The sequence below is a fragment of the Melospiza georgiana genome, chromosome 5 (genome assembly GCF_028018845.1).
Source record: "Melospiza georgiana isolate bMelGeo1 chromosome 5, bMelGeo1.pri, whole genome shotgun sequence".
Taxonomy (NCBI): domain Eukaryota; kingdom Metazoa; phylum Chordata; class Aves; order Passeriformes; family Passerellidae; genus Melospiza; species Melospiza georgiana.
This window is the reverse complement of record NC_080434.1, coordinates 48463594-48486743: the sequence shown is the minus strand read 5'-3', so window position 1 is coordinate 48486743 and position 23150 is coordinate 48463594. Positions and strand designations below refer to the sequence as shown.

Genomic DNA, 23150 nt, shown 5'->3' with positions numbered 1-23150 from the left:
TGCATGTCAGAGACAGCAGTATCAGAGACAGCAGTATCAGAGACAGCCACCACCATCACAGAGCCTCAGGAAAGAGCCCGGAGCATCCCCCGGCAGGCGGGGCCAGCCCTGCTGGCAGAAGCGGCAGCTCCCGAGCCACAGGCTGGCCCTGCCGGCACACGCAGCACCTGCAGCAGGGTCACGGCACGGCCCGAAACTCCCCCGCGGGAGCGGCTGCGCCGCCACAGCAGCCACTGATAACACCCGGCACGGCTGCTGCCGGCCGGCACTGCTGAGGCAGGGCACACAGACCTCCTGTGGGCGCAAGGAAATGATTTGTTATGGTACAAGAGGGGGCTGTAGAATACCCTCAGCCAGTTCCCCCTCTGCTCATTTATTTCCTTGAGGCTCAGTCCATCATCACTGAAATGACTCCCAGGCTTCCTGACTCACGTGCTGGGAGCAAGGGGCAGGTGGCTGCTCTTTAGAGGAAGGGACAGCCAGTCAGTTCATATCTGGTCTGATACAGCAGGGTAAGTTAGAACAGAAATTTGGTTGACCTCAGTTTATGAGCTCAAATGTCAGAGAGCAGATAATTCCTATTGTAAATGTCAGAGTCAAGGGATTTTATTTTCCCTTTAAAAGAACATCAACAAAGATTTAGTGACTATTGATGCTGCCATTCACAAAGACTCAGCATGAATGGTGGGGCCCACATACACAAACATACTGGAGAAATATTAAAGGGACTTGCTTAAAATCGTGGAGCTGGTAAAGCACCCAAGCACAGCTCAGCCCTCCTCAGCAATAAAGCAGCTTTTGGCAACACAAGGCCCTGATAAAGTCTGGCAAATTCAGGCTACCTTTACTAGAGCAGAACAGAGGGATTTGATATATGGTGGACTTCTCACCTTTACAACTTATACCCACATGAAAATTTACCCAGGGGACTGAAATACAATTCTCTGCAGGTCCCTGGATCCAGCCACCAGTGCCAGCTCTCCTGCCCAGAGGCCCACTGTCAGGGGAAGAAATGGAAAATTCCATTAACTGTCGCAGCATGTGCCACCGCACACATCGCAGTTGAGATGGCCACGACACACAGAGCACATCATACAATGTCAGAAGGCTTTTACCCACACACAGCAACACCAAACCACAGCAGAAGGCTTCAAGTGTCTGCCCATCCAGAGTAACATCATCCCACTTCAGAGGGCTGCAAGCATGTGCTCTTCTTAGTCTTCAGCCCAGCCTTTTATCCCCCTCATGCTCACACATTGCACTGTGTGCCCTCTGTTCCCTTTGGTGATGGGTCAGTGCCCCTGGGCACTCCATGGCTCATTGCTGTCAATGATGCTCATCTGCTTTTCACAGCTGCACCCACTGGGGATGAGGCTCAGCCACAGCCCCACTCCCAGTTACTACAAACTCTGCTCCTACAATTTACAAAGCCACTTCACAGCTTACTGCTCAAGACTTGCTACAGTGTAGTAGGCTCTACTGATTTGTACCCTATTTCCCCACCTTCACAAAGGTACAACATCAGTTTAAGACTCCTTTCCCGGCCCAAGTGCCTCAAGAACTGAAGTACAAAAATAGGTGCTTCTTGTTAAGGAGCTGCAACCATGTATCCTATTCAGGGCCTTGACTCAGCCCATCTCCCCAGCTCTTGCCCAGGCCATTTCTCCGTGCTGCCCTCCACACTGAAGTTTCTCAGCTGTTTTCATTAGCAGATTCTATCTGTGTGCTCTCACTTTCTGCATCCTTCTCATTATCAGGATAATTAAATAACATTAATTACCCAAACAAGTCACTTGAAATCTGCCTACCAGAAACCTTCTTTCAAAATTTGAAATGTCACCTACCATTGGTAGGTTACATTTATAACCCATTTATGCATTCTTTTTAGCCCTTCTATTTTCCTGTAATTTTTACCTTTTATTACTCTATTAAGTATTGCAGGGTTTTCTTTTTGCTCTCTGCTTCCTACCCAGGACTCTTCAGACACTAGAGGGTGAACTTGCTTTCACAGTGCTTTTTCATGCCAAGTTTGGTCTAGTTCAGCTTCAATTCAACACATTGTGCTGAGCTTTCACTGAATTGTCCATAAGGTCCTGAATGTAATTAACAGCTGCATTTATGCCAGGAAAGCCCTAGTCTGAGGATGAAGCCACACACAGCAGGCCATAAAAAACACCTCTTGAGGAGTCTGAAACACCCCCATTAGACTTTTTACTCAGTGTCACTGGACTTAAATTTCCTTAAATTGTTTAGGATTTCAGAAATATTTTCCTACTGGTCTGGGTTTTTCCAGCTAAATGTGTGGTGACACAGCTACATCTCAAGACTGTGTGATGCACAAAGGCTTGTCTTGAGCTACTCAGAGATTTTATGCATTACACAAGACATACACCCCTCCGCTTCTTGCTGTGGCAATTAGCACAGCACTCAAGTAGAGCCAACCCCCAGAGCAGCCCCTCTGAGCAACCCCAGTGCAGTGCTGAGCCACCAATTCCCACTGGCATGGCTGTGAAATCCCTGGAGGGGTTGGGAGTCTGAGCTGCACCAGGACTGCTTCTGCTTTGGGGCCACAGCAGTGACTGCAAACTGATGCTGTCACTACTCTGCAACAGGGAGCAAGGGTCAGCCTCCTTTTCTGCAGAGCTTGGCTTCCCAGGGCTTCCAGACTTGGGCATCTGATCCGAGAAATCTCCTGGGAAGAGCTCAGCTGTGACATGCCTTTTTGCACAAGCAACAGTGAAATTTGCACTCATATATTAGTGCTTCCTATGCTGGTTGGCCGACGGCTCTTACTGTTTGTTATCCCTCAAAATTAAATTTTTGGTTACTTAAGGTCTTTCTAAAATCTCCTTCTGAGTTCTCAGATAATATCTTTCATTATCTAATGAAGGCTAAGATCACTGCCAAAAATGTCTTGAATGTCAAAAGGCCTGGGATGCTAATGGTGAGTGCCAGCATGCTGCAGGGACAGGGAGCAGCCACAAGCTGTGAGACAGCCTCTCCACTTGAAGGGAAATATGCTTGGACACCTCTCCTTTGCTACTGAATCAAAGGATTTAATGAAGCCCTTACAATGAATTGCTGCCTGCTGGAGGAGCCCAGCAGCCATCCTCCCTGAAAAGTCTCTCTGGGAGCAGGATTCATGTGTCTGTAGGGACTGGAGGTGATTGCTCAGTGCTTATGGCAGGTCCTAAGGAGAGTCTCAGCATCACCACTCAAACACTTCAAGAAGCTAGAATTGAAAATTAATTCTGTAGATGTTTGGCAGTGGTAGAGAAACAATTGTTTTGTCCTGAGGGATCACACTGTACATGCTGCCTCCTCAGGAGTATGGTACCTGTGGAGCTTAGTGCACTTGTCACCAGAGTGCAGCTTTGCACCATTTCCAGCATGATGTCACGCAAATTAATCACTCCCAAGTATAACTTTTCCCTCTGTACATAACCATGATAATGTCATGACCCTGCATCTCTGCACTTGATAATAAACTCTCTGGGGACAGGGAAGGTCCCTTCACTAGCTGGCTTTGCATTAGCACCTTGCATTTGGGACCTGGACTTGTTTAGACTTCTTGGTGTTAGCTTGAAGCAACTTGTTTTGCAAGGATGAGTTTCTGGATTTCCATGGGAAGTGGTGACTCTGTCATCTCCTGCCCATCCCCAGCTTCTATCCTGCACAGGGCTCCCTTGCCTGGAGGGGTTTGGGCCGGGTTTGTTTGGGTGAACTTTCTCTTGTGGGCCTGGGGTTACTGCATGGTATCACTCACAGCTGGGTGCAAGCACTGAGCACTGACATCTTACAGATGTCTGTGGGCAGAGACTTCTTTGGTCCCAGTCAACTTTGATTTCAGCAGCAAGGGTCCCCTACTGAAACTTCCTCAGCATTTAGATTACCCACGTACATACGGGTAAAATATATTTCAAAGAGTTTATTTAGAAATTATATGCTTTAAACGGTGTGTACAAAATAAATGTTATATGTTTATTTATATTATTTTAGTAATTTATATATTTTAATATCCTAAAATTAATTTAATAATATCACTAATATTTTGCTTTCTTATAATGGACTGAGCAGAGGAAAGAAGCTCTTATGGTGGCCCTTTTGTGTATGTTTATTCCAATCTTTTGTCTTTAATTCTTTCACCCTGAAACAAGGGGCTGACCGCTTTTTATTCCTTCTACTGACTAACCAATCCGAAACAGCTCTGTCCGAAGCTCGTTCTCTGGGAGGCAGGATGCAAGATGCTGCCAGCTTAATAAAATTTGCAAGCAGTTCAGGACACAGACTTCATTTCTGAGCTGTGAACTGCACCTGACGTCTCCAGCTTGGGCAGACGCCTGCGATCCCGAAGGCGCTGCCGGCAGCTCCAGCCGCACTTACGCCCCAGAGAGACGCGAGGTTCTGTTGGTACCGGCGGTGTCACCACGCAGGACAAAGGGCATTAAAGGGCACATTAAAGGGCACATTAAAGGGCACAAGGTACAGACAGCCAGGTAAGCAGGGCCACGAGGAGCCCGTGCCACCCCAAAGCCAAGTCAGCAGCTGCAGCTCGCGCTGCCGCAGAGATGCTCGCCTGACCTTTCCCGGGAGATGGTGCTGCCTGCCCAGACCATGCGGCCTTCAGCACCACGGCTGTATCGGCCCCAGCAGTATCTAATCCCAATCTCTTACAGCACCGTGTTTCTGAGCAGTTGTGAGCTTATAAAAAGAGATTACTCTCAGCTACTGGCAGAATGGACAGCACAGGCAGGAACAAATATTCCCCTGACTTCATACCCAGCATTTCTGCTTAGGCAATGCAGAAAGGAAATAAAAGATCTTGTTGATCAAGAAATTCATGCTTTCATCTCTCTGGAAAATTAACAAATACACAAAGCCCAGACTACCTCTGCCTCAGCTGCAGTGACATACAGGCTCTACCGATACCGTGGTTTATTCAAAAATGTTCTGCTTCATCACAGTTTTAAAAGTGCACATAACACTGTATCAAGGCTATTTTCATAGGATTAATATACAACATTAGCTAAGGCAAGTATTAAGAGATGTCTATTACGTTTGAGATTTATTTCTCCCCATTTCCCGGACATTTTTTTCTAGACAGCTCAAGAGTTAATTTAGGTAATGGTGCACCTATTTTGAAGGGCTTCCTTATTTGCTGATCAGCATTACTGATACTCATTTTTAATATCTGGTAAAAATTTGGCAGCAGGACAAGAAGGATTTTTATTCTATGCTCATGCTAGCACAAAACAGCTTTAGTCCACATCCAGGCACCTTCAATGGCATGATACAAATGGCTGGTAACTGAGTGCAAAGATATTTTTTGTGTGCAACCTGAGATACAGAATATTGATGCTATTAATTCTTACCATTCCCACGGGGCTCACCATTATCATTCCTTTTAATATGGAGAAAGCTTTGGTAGGTGAGTGATGTAATTTTTCTTTTGGGAGTCTTTCTTCAATTAAATGAATACTCTATGAAGCAATTGCTGCTATAGATGGTATTAAATGTATTTATTTATACATTTTTGACAACTAAATTAATCTGTGGGACAATATCTTGGTGTCATTTCCTCTGATCTGTTTTTTTGCAAAACCCAAATTATAGGTTATATAGGCACAAAACCACATCTGTGTGATCTACTGCCATATTACCTCTCTTGATTTATGCCCTTAACCCCAGGTTCAAACATAGAATATTAAAAGGGGGCTGGGACCTTCAGCAGGCGATGGATGCCAAGTAAACCCAGCTGGACCAGGAGCTGCAACTGCACGCCCATCCTGAAGCCCCAACACTTACCAGGCTGTGCACATCCCATTGTCACTGTGCTCTCTGGCCTTGATGTCCACAGCCATCAGGGTCCCCCACACCATCAGGGAAGGTGCTGAGCAGGCACCTTGTGACGCTCTTGGGGAGGTCAATCAGAGCTCTGACATCCAAGACATGCCTGGTTCTCAAGTCCTATGAACACGTGCCTGTAAGAGCCTGTGCCTGCAGTGCAAAATACCACTGAATTTTAAATCTGAATCCAGTGCTTTCAGTCATCCTCATCTCACCTCCTTGTCCCTATCTGATGGGGCAGGATGATAATTTTGGCTCTTCTGGACCAAGGCATGCATTAGTCATCAGGTCATTTATTACAACTTTTCATTTTAATTCTGATAATACTCCAACTCCAGAAAAAGATCAAATGACAACAAAAGGGAATAGTAAATGAGGCAAAATCCTTTCTTATCTTAATCTGGGTAAAGGTACCTCACACAAAGGCATTTACTTGCTTAAAGAAAAACTTGCTGCTAGCAATTGTTTTACAGTTGTAGGGATACAACTGCCTAAACAACGCACTGTCAGCAGTCAATTTACAAAATTATCCTTCAGTGATTCCCTGATTTCATCTCTTTTCATGGACCAGAAGACCTTTTCTAATGGGATGGCTGGCAAAAGGCCTCTTCATTTAGAAGGCAGATCACGCAGCCTTATACACTTAGCTCAAATTATGAAGTACTGGAACACTGCGACCTGAGGCATCGTGCACTTACTTGTTGATTAATGTTTCAGACATCTTAAAAATAAACGTGAGGGAACACCAAGTGCAACAGGAGGAGTTAAATAATTTCTGCCCTTTATTGCTATCCCAGAGCTTCAGTGAAAGGATCTGTTCCCATATGGTCAGAGAATGAATGTATAGGGGGGACATAAAGGAGACTGCCCAGCCAGGTAACAAGGCTCATGCTTGTTTCCCTTCCACACCACTTCAATTTAATAAAATCTCAGAAGCTCTAAGTTGCTTGGTAGATGGCACTGTTCCCAAGGCAGGCATAAATACAGAGCAGGACTGGACTGAAACGGGCATCATTAGGAAGAAGAGCCCATGGGAAAAGGGGGATGGCACTCCCATGAACAGAAAAATTACAAAGACAGCAGAGGAGAGGAGAGGCAGACACAGCACAGCAGAGGAGGGTGCCTGGATGCCTTTGCCACCTCAGCCAGGAGAAGGCAAGGATGATTTGATGGGATCTCATCTCTGAGAGGAGACAGGGACGCAGCAACGACTGCTGCTGAAGAGGAGAGGAAGGGACATTTATCTAATTTTCTGCACCCTGAAATTCAGACCCTGGAACAGGTTGAGGATGCTGGCCATGGAATAAAAGATGCTGATTATTGTGGAGATTTACCAAGCAGGATTGAGCAGCAGCACCTTGCTAAGGACAGGACAGAGAAGACTTGAAGATAAACAAGCTCAGGATGAGATGTAACAGTGCTGCAATGGGGCCAGGTGCCATGTTGAACAGCAGCAGAAAAGCCTGGGAAGCAGGAAAGGCAGGTCTATCCTAGTGCTTCTGCACTACAGACATCTGCAGGAGCAATGAACTAGCAGGAAACCCACAACTCTTGTGTTTTCTCCACCTCCATGGTACAACTGCACTCTGCCTCTGTGTGACCCACAAGCAGCTTGGGCCAGGAGCAACGTTGATCAACCAGCACATCCTCACCAAAGCAGTTTCTGCCTGTGTCTGCCTGGGGAGGTTTCTTGGGAAAAACTTGATTGCACAGATCTCAGTGCTTCACCTTATTTCCAAAATGTATTTTCTCACCTGTTTAGTGACCAGACAACATAACAACAACATAACAACATCCCAAACAACATAAAATTTTTAAAAAGGATAAAGTCACTTGTCTGCTAAGATCTGACAGTTGCTGGCTCCGTGAAGGTGGGCTATGGGTGGGAGTGACAAAAGGTGCCAAGTCCCCTGTGTGCTGCCACTCTTGAGAGACAGAGTGGGAGACAGGCCCTAGTTCAGCAAAGGAACAGGTGACACATCCTTCCCAGCACAAAGATAACCATGGAAGAACAAGCAAAAGCACCAATATCTCTACACAATTAGGTTCCAACTCCTAATTCTCCTAACCCACAAAAATCAGTGCTCTGGATCTACATTATAAGTAAAGATCAAGCTTATGCATTTCATGGAGTTTACCACAAAATTATCTTTAACTGCATATAGGGGATCACACAATACATACAAAGGAATATTTTAATTCAAGGCAACAGCAAAGACTTTTCTTTTTCCCATGGTAAATCATTATTTCCCTATTGAGTCTTTAATTTTATTTCTATCCATAGCCTAGGTGCATAGCAAGTAAGGTAGAAATGAAGGGATTGTACATCCCCTGGAAATCAGGAACTGCTCCTGCTGGGTCTCACCTGAACATCACTTTCACAGCAGTTTTTGTCCCAGCATCTTTAGTAGCACACTGCCTTAAGGTGCTGACTGAAAGCTTTCCATCCTCCAGGACTATCTTTCAGAGGCCTCTCCTCTGCAAACACCAGCACAGCTCCACAAATCAGCTGGCACGGACTGCAGAGAGGCAGAGCGTGACTTACGGGAGGGTGACGCCACTTCCCACAGGCCCAGGCACAGCGCGCGGGAGCCAGGGCGGGAGGAGCCGACATGGATATCGAGCTGAAATGGGAATAGAGGGAAAAGAGGGGGTGACCACCCTGGGCTTTCTTACCCAGCCCCACTGGCTGCTTTTATGGAGCGCTCATAACTACAGCATGCACACACCTGAAGTGCACATGTTCGGGATTTAGGCTTTCAAGACCCTGATTTATCCTTAACTCACTTGGGATTTGCAAACCAACCCCTGTTGCTTGAGGCTTTAGAGCCTGCAGAGCGACAGGCACTCACCAAACCCCCTCTTGCTGCCCCAAATTCAGCTCAGAGGACAACACCCACAGTGACTTCCCTTGGGGGTCACCAAGAGGAAGCATAGACATAATGACTGCAATTTTGCAGCAGTCCTGGGCTATGCAAGATGCTTTTAATCTCTGTCAGGAGAAGCAACATTATGCTGAAGCAGTCACTGGGTAAACAGCAAGGTTACTTTGCTCATTCCTTACAGCACCATTAGAATTCCTTACAAATTTATCCTCTCTTTTTCACCTTTGATTCTAGTTAAATAAAGGGAAGGCACAAAAATCCTGTTACAAAGCAGCAAACAAAATTCCTTGGTTTTGAGAGACTTCTCCTTCTCCAGTCTGGCTTATAGCACAAGTGCTCTTCTGTGGAAATCAACCCTCTTCTAAGATTATTGTAAGGCAATATTTTAATATAAGTTACAAACTACAACAAGTTCATATTTCAGTGGTCCTTTCCCTCCCTCTCCTTTGTTCTTGCTAACTCTTATCCTTTTACCCATTTTTCAACAGAAGGACTAACAAGGAATAATTGAGAATGATTTATGATCAGGTTTACTTGCCAAGTCTTTTTATACTCAAATATTCAATTTGTGGCTTCTAGTAATAGTAGGGTAGGCAGTATCCTTTCTCCTGCCCTCGCCAAAAGAAAGCAGAAAGGAATTATCCATGGGTGTAGATACATTGAGGTGTTCACTATGTGTGAGCTGGCTGCCTCATAGCCAGATCCTGCAAAACTACTCAGCATCACTCCAGACTCCAGACTGTGCCTTCATTATGACATATCAGAAAAGCCTGCAGCAAGTTAGAGACAAGAACCATGCTCAGCAGCAGGTACAACATTTCTTTCATTCCAAATGCTCCATGTGAAAATATGTCAGGTGCCCACTTGGAGTGGAGGTACTTTGTGGATGCACAATTTACAAAACTGATTGGCTGGGTTCCGATTTAGCTTTCCCTGAAGGCAGCTTCACTGCTCATGTTTAAACCAAGAGTTTAACTTAAATTTTAGCTGCTGAATTATAAGAAAAATCTCAAGAGGTCTTGTTTTGTTGCAATGCATTCATGACATTTTCCCACTATAGTTCAGTGTCCCTTGAAACTGAAGTTTATGCTGACTGGGTGGGCTCTGAAAGAGCCTGCATCTGCTTCCAGGGATACTGGACTCCTCCTATAACTGCCTGCACCATAGGTGCCACACATTGTGATACAAAAATATCTTCCTGTGGCCAGCCCTGCTGCAGTGGGGAGTCTGGGGAGTGGCAGTCAGAGATAAAGCAGGAGGGCTGGCTGTGCTGACCTGCTCAGTAAGAGCCCCCTTGTGCTCACACAGTGGATCCATCCTGGGTCTGCCCACAGTGATCCCTGGTCAGCTACAGCACAGGGAACACCCAGGCATTTCTTACAGACCAAGGAGGGTATGATAAGCAAATGACCTGCATGTTGCAAAGCAAAGAATTGGCTACATGACAGATGAAATAAGATATAACAGGGGTAAGACTTTATGAACCACAATAAATATACTGCAAGCACTCTTCTGTGTATGCAAACCAGAAAATTAAATCCGGAGGATGCTGTTGGCTCAAAAAGCCAACCAGATCCTGAGCTCCCCTCCTCTGGAGGCCAAAAATATGAATGAACTAAAGCAATCTGGATCCTATTTGGTTGTTCAGCTCTGATGACTCATCTTCCCTGAGCTCTCATCTGAGCTCTTCTTAGGCTAATGACAAGGAAACAAACACAGACAGAACAGTATTGAACTTGGCATCATTTTGGCAAAGCTGCTTTTCCAGGATTTTGTCACCAGGTACTGCTTGCACTTCTTGTAACACCTGTGCCCCAAGAAACAACCAAAGGTTTAATAAGCAAACCGTCCAGTTTTCTTTCAAGTCACCAATAATTTCTACTCGAGTCCCAGGACAACCTAAAATTTTACCCAAACTTGCTGTTTGATGGAGCTTAAGGCAAGCAGCCAGTCAGGGCAGCTCCCACAGGCTGTCTCCTTACACCCAGTGACTCTCCTTCAGCTGTGACCCGAAATGTCCCATGCAGAAATAGAGCCACAGAGTGCAGAAGCCAACGGGGAGACCCTGGGGATGCTGTCCTGAATCAGCTACCCTCACCCAGGAGTGGTAATGTGAAGTGGTGGCTGTGACCCCTCTAAACCCCATGGGTGAAGGAGGGAAAGAGTTACATTCCTAAGACAAGGCCAATAGCAGTGCCAAGAGTGAGAGCCACGATGTATCGCTGCCCTCCTCTCTCAGGAACTCCTGCCCTTGTGAGTCTATTTGGGCATTCTATACAGCACTTCACTCCTGAAGGAACAGAGTGACACACAATTATTAAATGAAAAGCAAATGTTGTAAGCACAATTTTATGACTGTAAGCAGTTTAATTGCCCTTGGATGTGATTTTTGGGTGACAGACTATGAGTCTTACCCTGCTTTGAATATTTGTGTGCCTCTGAGCTAGCCTGCTTCCTTCACGGGTACTGACTACACTTTAAAAGGTATCACCTCTCCTGACAAGTTTCTGGGTCCCCACCAGCAGAAAGTGGTGCCTTCTCGACTTCATGAAAAGGCTTTCCATCCTTCCTCACACATTCCAAAACCTTCATATCAATAGCAACTTGCTGAAGGGGGAACGAGCTTGGCAATCCCTCGGCAGAGGGGTCTAGTGCTGCCCACCCCCATCGCGTGACACTGCGACGCTAATTGACCTTTCTGTAATGCCGACTCCAAAGTAAATCCTGTGATACCTCAGGTCCTCCGCTGGAAGGGTCGGGCCGTGCTGGCTCCAGAAGAGGCTGCCGGGGGTCGCACCGGAGAGGGGGATGCGGCCGCGAACCCGCCGCCGCCTGCGCTTCCCTCCGCCGGGCCCGGGCGGCGCTGGCGGCCGGCGCTGACCGCCGTCGAGGCTGCAGCGAGACACCGCCCACGGCGGGGGTGGCCCCGCGTGGGTCCGGGGACGCGCGGGCGGCGCCGCAGCAGACAGGAGCCGGGGACCGCGGCCGCTGCGCATCGGCAGCGCCCGGAGCTGCGAGGGAGCCGGGGAGGGATGCGGGCACCGCCGCCCGCCGGGGCGACACCTCCCCGCGCCCCGCACTGACGGCCGCCCCTCCGCCGGCGCTCTCCTCGGGGCTCCCGGGGCCGCGCAGCCCATGGCCAGCTCCGCGCAGCCCCCGGCGGCGGCGGGGGGCGCCGGCCCCGACGGCGGGTCCCTGGCGGGGGGCGGCGAGACCTTCGGGGACCGCTCCCTCAGCCAGGGCCTGAGCGTGCTGGTGGGGCTGGGGCTCTGCGTGACCATGCTGGGGCTGGGCTGCGCCGTGGAGCTGGGGCAGCTGGGGCAGCAGCTCCGGCGGCCCGTAGGGCTGCTGCTGGCGCTGCTGGGACAGTTCGTGGCCATGCCGCTGCTGGCCTTCCTCCTCGCCCTCATCTTCGCCCTGGACGAGGTGGCGGCCGTGGCTGTACTGCTGTGCGGCTGCTGCCCCGGGGGCAACCTCTCCAACCTCATGTCCGTGCTCGTCGACGGGGATATGAATCTGAGGTAGGTGCCCCGCTGCCCCTCGCCCCCAGCCGGCCGGGGGCTGCGGCGGCCCCGGGAAGCGGGGAGGGCTCGCTGGGCATCTGCCGCCGGTGGAGCCGGGACGGACGGGCGGGTGGGCACGGCGCGCTGGGAATCGCCAGCACTGCTCTCCTGCCTCTGCCGTGGAGGATCTTACAAGAGCCCGACACACGCCTCCTGCCTCCTTCCCTAAAAAGCTTGCGTGCCCGCGCCCTGGCCGGAGCAGGGAAGGGGGTGGAGGATGGAGAGGGGAGAGAGGGGAGCGAGCGGGCTCTTGCCGTGAGAAGCGCCCGGCCGGCTGCAGAAGCCGCTTCCCGCGGGGGTTGGAGCTTCCCAGGGTTGCTCCCCGGCCGGGCGCGCGGTGATGGAGCACTTCTTTGGTTCCCCCGGAGCAGCATTATCATGACGGCCTCCTCCACCCTGCTGGCCCTCTTCCTGATGCCCCTCTGCCTCTGGATCTACAGCCGCCACTGGATCAACACGGCCGTGGTGCAGCTGCTGCCCCTGGGGGCGGTGAGCCTGACGCTGGGCAGCACGCTGCTGCCCATCGGCCTGGGGGTGCTCATCCGCTACCGGCACCCCCGCGCCGCCGACCTCCTGGTCAAGGTAGGCACGGCGCCCGGAGCGGAGCGGGGCGGCCACGCCGCGGGGTAGGAGCGGGGCGGCACCGGGCACCGGGAGCCGATGGCAGCGAGCATTGTGGTCTCTCCAAACCGGTGTTAGTGTCACACAAGCACGTTCAGCTACTTAGGTGAAATACAAAGACTTTTAGTCTTGAAATAAAAGGGTGGGACAGAGAAAGCGAGAGAAAGGGCGGGTGACCCCCTGTCGCAGCACACAGGAGGCAGGGCAGCGTGGTGCTCTCCCCCGGCAGGCATCCTGGACCCTGCAGCAGAGGCATTCCCTGACATCCTACTTTCTCCCCACTCTTGCTGCACCCAGGTCAGGCAAAACCAACCTGCGGGCACAGCCACACTTCCTTAAAATGTGCAACTAAATTAGCTTAATTGAAAAAGGAAGAATGAGGCACAAGTCCCAACTCTTGTTTCTCAGCAAGTCATTCCAAAGCAAAAAGATGGAGGATGACCTCAGCCCATTCCTTTCCTGAGATATGATCAAACACTACCAAAATCCCAGGCCAGGAGCAAACCTGGGAAGGGCAGTGCAACCACGTTGTGCCATTTAGATTCTTTAGCAAGCCTCTAATTGCTCTGCTTATCCTTTCAAAATAATAGCCTTCATGTTGTTTATCAATGTCTCTGTCTATTGCTAGATTTCCCTGTGGTCCCTCTTGGTGACTCTGGTGGTCCTGTTCATCCTGACTGGGACCATGCTGGGCCCAGACCTGTTGGCACAGATTCCTGCGTCTGTCTACGCCATTGCAGTGCTGATGCCTTTGGCAGGGTACGCCCTGGGATACGGCTTAGCCACGGTCTTTAAAATGCCCCCACACTGCAGGAGAACAGTATCTTTGGAAACAGGGTGCCAAAACGTCCAGCTCTGCACCGCCATCCTAAAACTCACCTTCTCCCCGGAGCTCATAGGGAGCATGTACATGTTTCCCTTGCTTTATGCGCTGTTTCAGTCAGCAGAAGCGGGACTGTTTGTGCTGGCATACAAGATGTACGGAAAAGACAGCTACAAGCAAGATGCACTTGGCGAAGAGGAAGACACAGATATTTCCTACAAGAAGCTGAAGGAAGAGGAGGTAGCTGATACTTCATATGGCACAGTGACCACAGAAGAGCACAACTCCATTCAGATGGAGCCGACTCAGACAGCGCTTTAGGCAGGACAAAGAGGTAACTCCCAGAGACGTGAATGTGTGTTGTGCTTGCAACCAGGCTGGGGCTGTGCTCGCTGCTGTGCAAGTGGAGCTGCCCAGCCTATATCGTTTCTCCAGCTACTCCCATTGTACAAGGTGATATGTGTTTATTACCAAGACAGTCCTACTTCCTCAAAAGTAAATGTGAAGAAAAAAAATAAAAAAAAAAAAAGGAAAAAGCATCACTGCGACACAAAATAGTAACTGTAAAACTTCATGCAAGAAAGCTGCTGCCTGGCTGAGTGCAGCAGGAATGGGTAGAAGGAAGAAACAGGGTTCTACAGAGTAAACACCAACTCAGTGTCAGTTCAGATGACAGGAAAAACCACGTGGCATGTGTATCTCTGTACCTCCCACCTGCTGTAAAAGCATTGTTCTCATTGTTATCACCACAAATACATGGCGAAGCCAAACCAAACCCGTGTTCTCCCGTTTACTCCCTCGGAGGCAATTAATAGCCGCGCTACCTGGTTCAGCTGGGGAGCTGTGAGGGGAGTGGGGAATGGCCCAGGGCCGCGCACCAGGTGGGGATGGTGAGGGGCCAGGGGAGCCGGGCCCCGCCCCGGGGGTATTTAAGGCCACTGCCCGGGGGCTGCCCTGGGTCCGGTGTGATGGCCGAGGAAGCGATGGCGAGCTACCTCTACACCGCCTACCACCCGTACTCCTACCGCTACCCACCGCCCAGGGGCAAAGGAGGGGCGGCGGGCGGCTGGCGCCCGCGGGGCAGCAGCGGCTACTACTCGGGCTACGGGGAGGCGGCCGCCGAGTACTTCGACAACTACCAGCGGGCGCAGCTGAAGGCCATCTTGTCCCAGGTCAACCCCAACCTGACGCCGCGGCTTCGCAAGGCCAACACCAAGGAGGTGGGCGTGCAGGTGAACCCGCGGCAGGACGCCTCGGTGCAGTGCTCGCTCGGGCGCCGCACGCTGCTGCGCGGCCGCCCCGTCCCCGCTGCGCCGCGGCCCCGTGAGGCGCAGCGAGAGCAGGAGCTGGGCAGCCCCGCCACCACCAACACCCGCGCCGTGCGCTTCCCCCGCACCATCGCCGTCTACTCGCCCGTGGCGTCCCGCAGACTCACCGCCTTCCTGGAGGAGCCGAGCCCGGAGCCGGAGCGGCAGCCGCAGCAGCAGGACAAGGCGCCGGCCGTCGAGGAGGAGCCGGCCGCGCTGAGGGAGCAGCGGGCGGCGCAGGCCGCGGCGGAGGCGGCTGCCGTGAGGGCGAGCTGGGAGAAGCCCCCTGAGGTTGGCGCCGAGCCGCTGGAGCAGCGCTCGGCCGAGCCACTGGGGCAGCGCTCGGCTGCCCCCCCGGAGCCGGCGACGGAGGCAAGCCAGGAGCAGCTGGCAGAGCCTTCAGCCCAGGCAGGGGCAGCAGAGCCGTCAGCCCAGCCGGCAGAGCCGTCAGCCCAGCCGGCAGAGCCTTCAGCCCAGGCAGGGGCAGCAGAGCCTTCAGCCCAGGCAGGGGCGGCAGAGCCGGCAGCCCAGCCGGCAGAACCACCGGCCTCACCCCAGAAGCAGCAGCAGGCATCGGCGGACAAGACCCGTCTGCGCTTCCAGGTGAGTGTCGGCCGTGGGGGAGCGGAGCGGGACCGGGCAGGCCCGGGAGGGGCCGCACCGTCGAATAACATTGTCCCCGTCAGTTCCTGGAGCAGAAGTACGGGTACTACCACTGCAAGGCCTGCAACATCCGCTGGGAGAGCGCCTACGTCTGGTGCGTCCAGGGCACCAACAAGGTAGGGCCGGCTCGGATTGCCCCGGCGAGCGCTCCTCGCCGCCTCCCTCCTACTGACCCCGGCCTTCCTCACAGGTCTATTTCCGTCAGTTCTGCCGGACCTGCCAGAAGTCCTACAACCCGTACCGCGTGGAGGACATCACCTGCCAGGTAAGGGACCCCGCCCTGCCCTGAGCCCGGCCTCTCCCGGGCCCGGCTGCCCGCGCCGACCGCCGCCTTCTCCCCTCCCTCAGAGCTGTAAGCAGACGCGGTGCACCTGCCCCGTGAAGATGCGCCACGTGGATCCCAAGAGGCCCCACCGCCAGGACCTCTGTGGGAGATGCAAAGGGAAACGCCTCTCCTGCGATAGCACTTTCAGTTTCAAATACATCATCTGAGTGGGATGGGGTTCTTTGTTTTTGTTTAGAGCTCTTCAAGAAAACTGCAAGTAGAGCAGATTTTTGTTGTTGTTGTTGTTTTTGATGGTATTGTTGAAGGTAATTGGTGAGATGTAGCTAGGAAAGCATGAAAATAAAAGCATTGCAAAGCATACTCAAATGATCAGGTGGGTTTGTGCCCAGCTCAGAGGATGCATCTTGTAAATTCTGTAACTTGCATGGGCAACAAGCCTAGAGGTGTATTGTAAATCAGTGATGGTCTTGGAAGCAACTGACTCAGGATTTTGTAGACTCTCAGGTGGAAAAGGTTTCTGTTACTGCTCCTGCTCTTGAACCAATCAAATACCTGAAGTTAACATCAAATTGACATCTGCAGTAGGTAGTAGACCATCCTTCATGATGAACAAAACACCAGTAGTATTCACTTGTTTTGCACACCTCTATTCAATATATAAAGTATCTTGCACCTGTTTTTCATCACTAGAAAATGATTGAGAAATGCTGTGTAAGTACTGAATCACTTCTACTGGTACTGGCCTGCATTTAGCTAAGTTGGTGTTTTTGTCTGTAGGTAAAAGTGAAAGAAAGCTTTTCAGGGCTGGTTCTCACAAAGTGCTGAGGAATGGAGTTGCTGATGTTACGGTGAGGTCTCCTGGTAAATGTATTGTTCATCTCACACAAGGTTACAGAGAGAAGTGACACTTCAGAGGAGCAAGATGCAATAATACTGCATCTGCTTGGCTTCCTTTTCAATCTGCAGGTGAAGTGCAAGAGCAGTGCACTCAGTGGATTATACTTGAGGAGTTTGATTGACACTGCCACACTCCTCTGGGGTTGGGGTTGCAGCTAGGGATTGTACTTGTCATGTTTGGTAGTAATGGCAGGAGCAGCACTGGTTACTTGCAGATGATGCTCTCTGTGGGGTGGTGGTGCTGTCTATAGGAACACCATGCTTCAGGCAAGTGTTACAAACTGGCTCTGCCACGAATGTACAGCATCACCATCTGAGCAGGTTCACAAGCTAGCAAAACCTACACCACTGCCCCAGTCTACCTTTTAGCTATGAAGCTGGAACAACTACTCAGATGAAAACCTACTTTTCTGAGAATGCTACCAGCACTGTTAATTTTTAAATTGGGCATAGTCACCAAGCCTTTTGCAGAACTCTCAAGATAACTTCTCTTTCAAAAGAATGATTTTTTTTTTTTATATTTGCTATAGCAAACTTTTCTACATCTATACCCAGCTTACTTGAGAGACCATTCTGTTAAATGCTAAAGAGAGAATCAGTCTGAGCCCATGCTGTAGAACAGCTTCAGTGCCAGTTTCTATAAGTGGCAGTGAATGTTATTTCTATATGCTTCACTTATCTTGCTGTAAATTCCTGCCTTGTTTCAATATGCCCCTTGAACCTGCTGCAGTAGACCTAATGCCTCAGTGTCAATTTATTGCAAAGTAATTTTATTTATTCTTGCTGCATTCATTATTATAGCAGTGCGAGGCATTCTGGGAAGAAGCAGACCTACGCCTTCCAGAGCAGAGCATGGTTCTATTTCAGGCTTCTACCTGACATGTTTTTCCATGGATCACAGTAAAAGGAAACATACATGTTTTTTTTTTCTTTACCAGCTCACTCAGACTTTCACAGCAAATTCCATCCTTGCCCAATTCAATTTGAAAAGCTGCCCTGCAGCTGGGCAGTGTTCTGTTGTAGATGCACATGCCTTGTACTCACCTGTAGTTACTGTGATGAGCAGTGGCAAGCCTCCAGTTTGAGGAATGCCCCTGGGACCCTCTGCAGCCACCTGGCCCCACTGCCTCAGTTTGCAGTGGCAGCTGTGATCTGGGATGTCTTTATTTCTGAGCATATTCCCCTCCAAAGATGTTCTTCAATGTTTTCCTCTTTGCCTTCCCCATTCTTGTGGCTGTAGTGTGTTCCCCATGCATGCACTTAGAAACTGACTGTGATGAGTCTGTGCACCTTGGTAATGAGTGAGAGAACTGAAACTCTGTGCCATGTCAGTGTGAAGCCATGGCAATGGCAGCAGCTGAATGCTTCCTATTTATATAGGCATCCTTACAAAACATGGCTTTAAGGATTACTTGCTGTGAATATGATGACTCTTACATGACTATCAGTACTAGCCCAAAGTGAAATCTAGCAACACTTAAGGGCTGTCATCCCTACTAACTACAGTCAAAGCAGCATTGGTTCTGCATGCTAAGATGTAGAACAGGCTTAGCTGATGTGAACTGAGTAGCAACAAGGAGGCCACCCCTGCTTCCCTCAGCTACTGCAAGGCTCTGTGGCTTGGAGGAGTCCAGTGCAGTGGGCAGCCATATTAAACAAGCTTTCCTTAATCCTGTAGCATTCCTCAGTTCCAGAGTAGCTCTACATGTCATCCCTCTTCATAAATATGTTCCATGCTTTCACTGCTTGATGCCCAAGTACAATTCTGTGCTCTCTAGCTGTTTTTCAGCTTTACTGCCATGCCATGTCCATGACAGCACTGATGGTGGGCACTGGTTCCTGGACTCAGCAGGAAGGAAAGCTCCTCCTGACCTATGTAATTATGCAAAGTGGAAGGGTGACAGTTATTCAAAGCTCTGTACAGCTTTTTCACAGAAATTCTTTTGCAAGTGTTAGCTCAGTTAGTGCTGTATTTGCTGCATCTTACAGGGGCTGTCTCATGTTTTGCTTGTTTCTACACAGCTTTACCACAGCTTTGGATTCAGCACAGGCCTGGCACCATGTAATGCAGGGTGACAGCTCATGCAGTAGATGAGTCATGTTTGAAAAGCTTAATGAAATTAAAGCAATATCAAAAGACAGTCATCTAACATGATTCTGCTCAATAGTGCAGGTTCCACTAGCCATTTTAAATGGAGGAAGATGTGTAACATAAGGAATTATATATATGAATTCAGGTTTGAGTTTCATGAGAAACCCAGTAACAGCTTCAGACGATGCCTAGAAAAATGCTGCTGCAATGACAGGACATAAAAGGGAAAAAATGTTTTCAGGGCACCCAGGCCTCTGTTGTCAGTGTTTAAACTCTAGCTTGTAAAAATACACAAAATGAGAGATACAATGTCTTTTATTTTTACAAAAAAAAGCTGGTAAAAGATGATGTAAATAAAAGTGTAATGCACCCCTAAATAAAACTACCTCTCCCCTGTAAATACTTGTTAAATAATTAAGAACACCATCTACAGTACCACAAAACCATCAAAATAATTAAATTTTATCAGGGACAGGGGAAAAAAAATACAGTGAATATGAATGTGCCTTGACCAGTTACAGAACTTGTTAGGATAACATAACTACTGTCAGCAGTCCAACAGCGTGCACAGTGCCTTCAATTAATGCATTTCAGCATAATTACATTTCTAGTGGGGCCTAATTCCCCCAAAAAGGTAGAGCTAAGAATTTCAATTCTACATTCTAAACTCTGGAATTAGAGCCCATTAAAAAAAATCACAGTGGGTAAGAGATGTATATAAAAATACTGGGTGTTCCTTTCAAATCACAGGAGTTGTGGGACTACATTCTTTTTTTTTCTGGTTTTTTTTTTGTTTGTTTGTTTTTTTGGTTTTGTTTTTTTTTTGTTTGTTTGTTTTTTTCTATAAAATGCTATTGGTTTCAACAGAATCCAGTTTGTTTTATGCTACAGAATTTGACACTGAACTATGAGTATATTGCCTGTTTGCATGTTTTGGTAGTTGGGTTTTTTTATCTTTTTTTTTCCTGTAGTCCCAATTCCTTAGGCTTCAGTTGAGTCATGAAGATGCATATACATGCCTTCAAACTCTTCAAACCCTGCAGGCTACTTAGACTGCAAGTACTGCATGTGATTACCAAGAGGGAATGCCCCCTTCTCCTCATAGCTTTATACACCTACTGTTTTAACAGTGCATTGCACAAATTTACATGAAAAATACTGGTTTTGCACTATACAGTTTCTAGAATATATACAGAATAAAATAAGTTAACTTCTAATGAGAATTGCTGATGGGCAGCATATATCTTTAATATACATTTTAAAGTCTCTGCAGGCAGCTACTTTTTGGTTAGTTGTTATCAGTATTTTAACATAAGCACTGGTCAGAGAACTGAGCAGCATTCCAATAAATTTAACAGATATATTATTTCTTTTAGAAACACTGGGAAATCCCAGTTTAAAATATTATTAAATGTCCTAACATTTACACACTATGAGGATTAGATCTAATAAAATAAAATTTCTTCAAAAATAATCTTGCAGCTCTTTTAAGCATGCTCTGAGACCTTATTTAACAATCATCCATACCTTCAAAAAAACAACTGTCACATAGCCATACATTCTAACTCACACACATTATTTCCTTATAACAGACAACAAAAGCAAATAAAACACTGAGAAGTCAATGGTTTTTGCAGTCTATATCATTCTACTCATGTTTGACTGCACATTCTTCATGACATTGCAAAGTGTCTCATTAGGTGTTAAGCTGATGCTTTTACTGCTGGAAAGCCAGGAAGCCTTGCAGGTCTTCAGCCAAAATAAACCAGCTTTGATTTTAGCCTCATCCCACCTGCGATACTGATCCAACCTCTAGAGGCTGTTTTTGCAAACATCCTTTATGGTTCTGTTACAACAGAAAATAATGCATATCTATGCATTGTGTTTAAGCCCTTTTCCTTTCATGTAGTTTTTATACATAAATTTAATAAAAAAATACTACTGCCACACAGGCTGCTGTGTAGAAAGAGCAGTCAAGAAGGATGTTCACAGGATTTTCAGGGTTTTACTTGTGATGAAACAGTTTCTTGCTGTGATAAAAGTGTGTTGCTTGTCAGGATTGCTGGAGGTTTGTTTTTGTTTTTTTGTGAAAGGTGCTCAATAATAGTCTGAAGTATCTTCATGATCAGTTCTTTTCTAAATGACAGCTGTTCAGAATCCAGTGGTCACAAGATTTATTCCTGTTTTGATCTTCCCTAGAAGCTGACAGGATTGCACCATGCGGAGAGACTCTCGGATTTCTAGATTAAGTTCCATCAGCTTTGAGCTGGCCTCAGACATGTCCTGGTTGGAGCCCACTACTGCAAAGCTGCCAGTCTGGCCAAGTGTCTGGTGACGGAAATAGATGTGCAGCAATGTCTGAACTGGGTCATCTTCAGAACTGCCAAAGATGTCGTGGGGCCAAATAGATCTGTAAACACACAGTTTAGATTTAAATGTTCTTTTAAAAGATACTTGAACAGAAGACAGGCAAATGCAAGGGGAAATAACATGCAATTTGGATTTAAAAATCAAAAGTTTAAATACTTTCAAGCAGATACTTGGACAAAAGACAGAAAAATGCTAGAGGCAAGTGTCTTCCACAGAGTCCTGGTAAATAACAGTATAATTTCTCAGATATAAATTCTAAATAAGTACTACTAAAATTGCTTTTTACTTCTTAAATTACTGAAAAGAAAACCCCAAAACTTGTAATGAAGCAACAGCGCTTGTCCTTTTCAACAAGGACATCTGACAAGAACTGAAATTATAAAAAAGGAATAGTACTTATCCCTGTTTTTAATTTAAAAATGTCTGTTAAGAAACTCAAGATCTGAAAGCAATCCTTAAAAACTTACCTGAAAGCCTTGACCTGTGCCACAGCTGACACAAACTCCTTGTTTCTCAGGGTTTCAATGAGGGAGTGAATAGCTGTTTCTGTGCTAGCTTGGGCAGCCTCTGCAATTTCAATTTCTTCAATACCACTGTCAGACACTGCCTCGGCCTCTTTCAGGCAGCTCTCCAAATGAGCAAGTTCTTCAGACATGTTTATTACCTAAAACAAGTATAATTTATCTCTTTTAGTTTAAATGTATTTCAAACCAAAATAATTTTCAGAAGATCAGGTTTTTATTTTTCATCCCCTGTGCAATAAAGAGAAATAGAAAAAGAACACCCAAATATTTTCTGCGGATGCTTAAGTATACAGTTAATGGCCCAAGCCTGCAAGTCAATTATTTGGGCTTTCCCTGATGAAATTTCCCTCTTAGTTATTTTAAAATTTATTAAAAAAAATTCTTTTCTTCTTATATTACTTAATAAGAAACTGAGAAGAATAAAACATTTCAGAAAGGTATTAATTACCTCTCAGAAAGGTATGACAGCAATGGTGCCATTACAAGGACATCTTAAATATGAAGGAAAAAATCTGGAAGATGGTAACCCAGCACAGTAACAGTAGTGCAGCCAGGGTATATAATACTGTCTTTGGCTTTAGCTGCAATGCATGAGTAGAACACGAGGCCATTTCTCAGAACATGGTTCTGCATCTGACTAACTTAGGCGAGAAGTGGGACTGATGTGATGCCAACCTTCCACAGTGTTCTTCAAACCCAAACTTATTTGCAGCCTCTACAAAAATCTGGAAATACAAGTGAGGAACATACAGTTTTTTCTGAAGCTACTCATAAACAAAACACTTTCAGTCAGGATTTTCATGTTCCTCCCTAGTATATCAATCAAGACCAAGCCTACTTCTTTTTTCTGCTACCCCTGTTTATTGCATTCCCAGGGGAGAACTTACAGAAGGCATTATTAATAGCAAAATGCACACAACTCAATCAACATCACATATGGACCACATGTGCACAGCTGAAAAAAACTTCTTACTTCTGAAGTTACTACAACTAAAAATCAGGCATAAGAGGTCCTTATGTTCTACTAACTGTGCTTAGGATGGGGACTAAGGTTGCAGAGTAATTGAATGGTGGCTGAAGTGACAGAGTTAAATGAATCAGTTGGTAGAAAGTGGTGGTGTTTGCTGTAGGAAACAACAGGGCTATGGAAAGGCTCAACTCTTCTGAGTGGACTTGATGTGCCTTGATTGTAGCTTGATTAGAATACACCAGGAGTGCCACTGAAATACTTAAAATCCTCATCATTGGACTCCCTACGTTCCTGTCTTTCTT

At 47.7% G+C, this 23150-nt stretch overlaps 3 protein-coding genes across 11 annotated transcripts in view; 2 read left to right on the top strand and 1 right to left on the bottom strand.

The window, feature by feature from the left end:
- Positions 1-11861: 11861 nt before the first annotated feature.
- Positions 11862-14498, top strand: SLC10A4 (solute carrier family 10 member 4). The gene is made up of 3 exons (XM_058024707.1): positions 11862-12253; positions 12667-12877; positions 13545-14498. The coding sequence occupies exons 1-3, from the start codon at positions 11868-11870 to the stop codon at positions 14058-14060; spliced, it is 1113 nt and encodes a 370-aa protein (XP_057880690.1). The 5' UTR covers positions 11862-11867; the 3' UTR covers positions 14061-14498.
- A 128-nt stretch (positions 14499-14626) lies between these two features.
- ZAR1 (zygote arrest 1) lies at positions 14627-19229 on the top strand. Its single transcript, XM_058025358.1, has 4 exons — positions 14627-15649; positions 15733-15825; positions 15900-15974; positions 16058-19229. Exons 1-4 carry the CDS (start codon positions 14627-14629, stop codon positions 16199-16201), a joined length of 1335 nt encoding a protein of 444 aa, XP_057881341.1. The 3' UTR covers positions 16202-19229.
- A 54-nt stretch (positions 19230-19283) lies between these two features.
- FRYL (FRY like transcription coactivator) overlaps positions 19284-23150 on the bottom strand; it is a 163509-nt gene continuing 159642 nt past the window's right edge. For all 9 annotated transcript variants that reach the window (XM_058025353.1, XM_058025356.1, XM_058025352.1 and 6 more), the window contains 2 exons: positions 21822-22018; positions 19284-21394 (listed from right to left, as the gene is read on the bottom strand). In XM_058025353.1, the coding sequence (XP_057881336.1) occupies positions 21136-21394; positions 21822-22018 (456 nt within the window). In that variant the 3' untranslated portion in view covers positions 19284-21135. The remainder of the gene's footprint in view (positions 21395-21821; positions 22019-23150) is intronic.